At 46.1% G+C, this 6000-nt stretch overlaps 1 protein-coding gene across 5 annotated transcripts in view; it reads right to left on the bottom strand.

The window, feature by feature from the left end:
* Window positions 1-2221: 2221 nt before the first annotated feature.
* Window positions 2222-6000, bottom strand: part of LOC139154660 (vigilin-like) — a 78274-nt gene continuing 74495 nt past the window's right edge. For 4 of the 5 annotated variants that reach the window (XR_011556952.1, XR_011556953.1, XM_070729521.1 and 1 more), the window contains exons 27-28: window positions 4844-4975; window positions 2222-3857 (exon numbers count right to left, since the gene is read on the bottom strand). Coding sequence is in view for 2 of the 5 variants with exons in the window: in XM_070729521.1 (XP_070585622.1) it covers window positions 3765-3857; window positions 4844-4975 (225 nt within the window). In the remaining 3 variants the exon portion in view is untranslated. Of the gene's footprint in view, window positions 3858-4843; window positions 4976-6000 lie in introns of those variants that run through there. The other variant, XM_070729523.1, reaches the window with a different exon arrangement.

Below are 6000 nucleotides of genomic sequence, written 5' to 3'. Positions count from 1 at the left end.
GTGGGCTTTTTGGGGTGTGTGAATGTATCTTTGAGCTAATGTTGATTCCTCGTAGCTGCCTGTATTAGTCCCTACAGCAAGGTTCTTCAGAAGAGTTTTGCTGTTGCTTCCTTCCTAGGGCTCAGTAAGAGTGACTGGCCCAAAGTGACTCACCTGGCTTTCAGCTTAAGGCATAACTGGAACTCATAATCTCCTGGTTTCTAGCTTGATATCTTAACCCCCACACCAAACTGTCTTTGTTTGTTTGTTTGTTTAATTTCTGCACCTGGATGACTTGGCAATGTATGTATTTGATGATGCCCTGACAATTTGTGACTGTGGTGATTTACACTGAGGCAAAGGGATAGTTTTGATAGAACGAGGGCACCTTTTGCTAAAGGATCATCTGAATTGTGTGTGGGGGTGGGTGGGTTGCCCTTCACAAATTTTAAGTGTTTGGTGGAATTTTGGCGAGATGAATGACACCCTAACCCAGTGTTTCCCAACCTTGGCAACTTGAAGATATCTGGACTTCAACTCCCAGAATTCCCCAGCCAGCATTCTCTGGCTGGGGAATTCTGGGAGTTGAAGTCCAAATATCTTCAAGTTGCCAAGGTTGGGAAACACTGCCCTAACCCCGCTTGTAACTGGTTGCTGGTGGGCCCTCTCTAGTTTTGTAGTAATTATACTGGACGATAAAGAAGGAATAAAGCAGAAAACGAACAATGGCTGACTTGCCCTGGCTGACCTCCTTCCTATAGAAGATCAGAGCAGAGGCCCACAGACTGATTTCTGTGTCCCAACCTCGACCGGATTCTTTGACCCTGTAGGATTAAAGAGTCAAAGCTGTCAACTGAAACGACAGTTCTTAAGCAGATTGGATTGCATTTCCAAACAGACCGGAAAGACCTCATTGGGAGGGTTAAGAAGAACACAAGAAACACAGTGTGAGGGCTGGGTTACCTAAGGTAGTTGCCTCCGCTTTGTTTCTTATAGGTTCGGAGATGGGCTGCTGGAGGTTCGTAAGAACCTCTAGCTAAGATTCTGTGCAGTTTCTATGTTTCTATGTTCGGAGAGTGGCCAAATCCTACTCCTGACTGGCTCTGCCCACCCCGCCCCTTCCAGGAGCCCCCATGCGACATGTTTCGGATGCAGGATTTGTGTGGAGGCTCAGGGAGGGTGAAAAATGGGCTTACCAGAAGTTTGGGAAGGCTGGACATGGGCCCGTTTCTGGTCTTCAGAGCTTGACGAGGCCATTTCCACCCTCCCGGAGGTTCAAAAAATGCCTCCGGAGCCCAGGGAGGGCAAAGACACCTCCTGCTATGGTGCAGGAGGCAGACTAGGCCACAACTTTCATAGCCACACCCACCCAGCAACCGGGCAGAGAACCTCTTGCTAAAATGTTGGAAGTCCACCCCCGTAATAGGCCCAAATGGTGACCAAACTAGTCCTCCACTTAAAAACCATTTGCTTAGCGATCACTTGAAGTTACAGCAGCAGCACTGGTAGGGAAAGGGGGGGGGATTTAGGACCGGAAAGTCGGCTTCTGTATACAGTGGTCCCTCGATTTTCGCGGGTTCAAACTTCGCGAAACGGCTATACCACGGTTTTTCAAAAATATTAATTAAAAAAAGCTTTGCTGTTTTTCCCTATAACGTGCTATACCACGTTTTTCCCCGCCCGATGACGTCATATGTCATCGCCAAACTTTCGTCCGCCTTTAATAAATATTTTTTTTAATAAACTTTAATAAATAAACATGGTAATAATCTAAATGGTTGCTAAGGAAATGAGAAATTGCAGTTTAGGGGTTTAAAGTGTTAATGGAAGGCTTGAAATACTGTTCAAAGCCCAAAATAGTGTATTTACTTCCACATCTCTACTTCGCGGAAATTCGACTTTCGCGGGCGGTCTCAGAACGCAACCCCCGCAAAAATCGAGGCAACACTGTATACGTGAAAGAAAAAAAAATCAGCAAAATCTTCCCACAAAAATAGATGGCGGCATCCACGTACCGGCACTGACTGAACTGGCGTTGTGATGTCACCAGCAGTTTGCTACCAGTTCCACAGGGCTGGTGTGAAGCGGGAGGAACCCGCCTCTGGGCTCTATGCCAAAGACTACCTGTATTCGTTTCTCTACTAATAGCAACAGAGAACAGTGGCTACAATTAATGTGATTTCCCTTTCAGTCTGGAGAAAAGTAAAATGACCCTCACACAACTCAACGGACGCATCAAAAATTCACCAAAAGAGTTTTTATTTTCCCCACGCCATTTTGTTTTTGTTTTTAATTTGGAATTAGAAAAAAAAAATCCAGTCACCGTGTGACCTACAGAGTTTGCATATTTCCTTGGTCAAACTTAAGTCCCTTTTTTTCTCTCCCTCTCACGCCCCACCCTGTTGTTTCCCCCACTCCCTTTGTTAAGGCCAATAGTGTCTTCTGATTTTTATCATATTTTGATTTCTCCCCAAAACCTTGCCTTCTTCAGAAGAAAAAAATAAAGGGGGGGGGGACTGGTTTATGTTGCTGTACTAGATTGTAGGTTTGCCCTTTTTTCCTATTTGTTATGCTGTGCCCCCCATCACGCAGATAGGGCAACCTGGATTTTTGGGGGGGGGGGGGGAGAAGAGATTGAGCTGGGAAGGGGGGGTCTTTACACACACCTTTGTCTTTCTTGCTTATCCCCATGCACTTTTGTGTGGACGAATGCACAAATGCGCACACACTCCCTTGCTCGAGAAATCATAGTTTTAAAACTTGTAAAGGTGACGAGGACTAGTCCACCGAAAAGGAAAATTGAAGAGAATTTCTGCCTCTTAGTCAGCAGTTGCGTATTTTCCCCTGACAAAGTTTCCAAGTGAGTGGAAGGAAGACAAAAGGGGAAAAGGAAGAAAGGGGAAGCCGGGAGAAAGGATATGGGGAAACAGCTGAAAACGGAGGAAGACGTGGAAAAGAATAAAATAAAAAACCATTCTCAGACGCCAGTCACCGATGTGAAAAAGGAGGAAGAGGAGGACGATGAAGGCTGCCAGTTACCAAAGTTTCTATGTGCTACCTGCTTTTAAAGTGGGCCTTTCACCCACAGCAAGGCAGAATCTCATTCTTAGATACACACACACACACACACACACACTTTGCAAAGATGCTTCTTCCTCCTCACTAGCAGAGCCAGGAAACAAGCCCAAAGTTAAGCTGCTGCTGGCATCTGAAAGCAGAGCACAATGGTTTGAGTGGATGGGGAACTGTGCTTGGACTTCGCCAAGTCCAAACTGCCCCCTTCCTCCCACCCCAAACCTTCCCCCCACTCTCTAACTCTTCCAGGAGATCATTTGGATGCGTGGATGGGTCCACATCACCTCCAAAAGAGAAGGAACTGGACAGGAAAGGTTTGGGACTTCTTTCACAGCTGAGAGGTGGAAGGTCTAGCAAGTTTAATGCCCTGAAATCTGGCAAATGGGAGAAGGGAGGCGGGAAAACAAAAAAAAACCCGCTAGCTGCACGAGGCTCCTTGAACATACGTGGGCTTACAACTTGGCCTACACTTTTGGCTCCACGAGAAGAAAGGAACAAGGAGGGAGGCTATGGCTTTTCTTTGATCGTTAAATGGTTTTGCACTGAGTCACAGAGTGGAGTGCAGGCGAGGAGGAGGCGGAGGAAAAAGAGAATGAGTCTCGGACAGCAAGAGGCGGACGGTGGCAGGGAGCGTGATGGTGCCACGGAGCCTTCCCACCCCGCCCACGAGGCCTTGCCTGGCGAGCCAGTGTTTGGTGGTTCCCTGAAACTCAAAACTTCTTAGGGCCCCAAACCGATGCCTGCTTAGGGACCACGCCGGTGCCAAAAATGGGGAACTCTTCGGCGCTGCTCACATCTGGGGCCTGAAACAAAACCAAACCAAAAAAAGAGTGTTGAGTTCGGAGAGGGCGCTTTCCTTAGGCACGACAGGTAGCCCTCAACTTACAAGTGTTCTTTAGTGACTGTTGAAAGTTAGTGATGGCACTGGAAAAAAAGGTGACCTTTGACTGCTTTTCACAGTGAAGACCTTTCCAGTGACCAGAAGATGGCAAAAGAGGATTCACATGACTCCGGGGGAGGGAGGGGAATGCTGCAATTGTTGTAAGTGTGAAAAATGGTTGCAAGTCACTTTTGACACTGCCATTCTAGCTTTGGACAGTCACTAAATGAATTCCTGTACGTCATGGCTTCCTGTTATTTCTTTTTTCAAATCTCAAGATTTCATTTTTCTCAAAATAATAGCAACAGTAATCTAGCCCATCTTGGGTCTGGGAAGAACTCAATATTGATGGCGAACCATTTTCCCCTCGGGTGCTGAAAGAGCATGTGTGTATGCTATTGCGCACGTGCGAGAGCCCACACCCATAATTCAATGCATGGGAAGGGTAAAAACAGCTTTCCCCACCCTCCCGGAGGCCCTCTGGAGGTCGGAAACAGCCTGCTTCCCAATTTTTGTGGCCCAGTAGGCTTTTGTTTTGCCCTCTCCAGGCTCCAAAGGCTTCCTTGGAGCTGGGGGAGGGTAAAAATGCTCCCCCCCCGAGGCTCTCTGGAAGCCAAAAATGTCCTCCCAGAGTCTCTCTGTGAGCCAAAAATCAGTTGGCCGGCACACACGTTGGAGCTGAGCTACGGCAACAGCTCACGGGCCAGCAGATATAGGTTCGCCATCACTGCAATAGCTGGATAAAAGTGCCAAATCCAGTTTAAACATCTGGCTCCTAGACAACCAACCACTAATAATTTAGAATTAGAGAGCTGTCTGTCTCAATCTTCCAGCTCTTTATCAAGATCTGAAGCTGGTCAACTGGTCAAACTAAGTGAAGGAGGGACCACCAGCGGTGTTGAGCCCAACCTTATTGCCCGATGCATTCCAGGGTGCGTCACGCACTACAAAGCCCTTGGCGGGCCCCCGAGGCTCCTCTTCCAACCGGGAGGGAGGCTTCATGTAAGCAGCCATGGTTTCTGTTTCCACCACATCCATCATCTGCAAGAAGATAGCTGTCCGTTAAGACCCAGTGGGCAATAACTCTCAAACTTATGCTGGCTTTCTGTGAGATTGACGGCTATACAAATGATAAATTAGATAGATTAGATAGCTAGATAATTAGATAGCTAGATGGGTGATAGAAAGATAGAGATAGATATACAGGGACAGATGAGAGAAAGAGAGAGAGAGAGACAGACAGAGAGGATAAAGATACAGAGACAGATGAGAGAGAGAGAGAGATAGGAAGACAGACAGATGACAGAGAGCGAGATTAAGAAGAGAGATAGAGGGAGGGAAAGATGGACAGAAACAGAAAGACAATGTTCTTGCTCTCTTAAGTGAAAATACAGCTCAGAATTTGTGTTCAAAGAAGAACAAGACAGATGCCTTCAGAGTCCACCTCTAGAGTAGGGCATTCATCAATCACAATGCTCACGTCATAAATTATAAGGCTGAGCACTTTGTAAACAACAATCTTTCCGACTGATTCATGCTAGTTATTACATAATCATTTCACCACTTTGCTCTGCAAGCAATTGGCATGGTATCTTTCCTGCTGCTGCTTGAAAGGGGTTTTTTGATGTTATCTCAAGGTGCAAATAACAAGTTTAATGTTCTAAAGTTACCTCCTTTCCTTTGAACACCACATTCTAGGGACGCATGCCCAGAATATGCAGTTACTGCTACACAATTAATCAGATTATTGAAGCCACCCATTGTTCTTAGCATGCACTCAGGCTTTAAACTCATAAAACAAGTTGGATCTGTGCAACAGGCCAAGCTGTTCCTAAAACCCAGCCAAGATTAAGATTAACCAAGCTTATTCTTTTGTTCAAATACACCTGATGGTTAGGTCAGGGGTATTGTGGAAACACATTTCATGATTCTACCTGCAACTACGGATGGGCTATATAGTAATACTAGATGATACCCATGCTTCGCTACGAAGCTATGTGATGGGGCTTGATAAATTGACACTTAAGGCTTGAAAATTAAGGAGTAATTAAAAAGGGGATTGTGTT

This window comes from Erythrolamprus reginae, chromosome Z (genome assembly GCF_031021105.1).
Source record: "Erythrolamprus reginae isolate rEryReg1 chromosome Z, rEryReg1.hap1, whole genome shotgun sequence".
Classification (NCBI taxonomy): Eukaryota; Metazoa; Chordata; class Lepidosauria; order Squamata; family Dipsadidae; genus Erythrolamprus; species Erythrolamprus reginae.
Note: the sequence above shows the minus strand (reverse complement) of the source record. Positions and strands in the feature narration are given on the sequence as shown.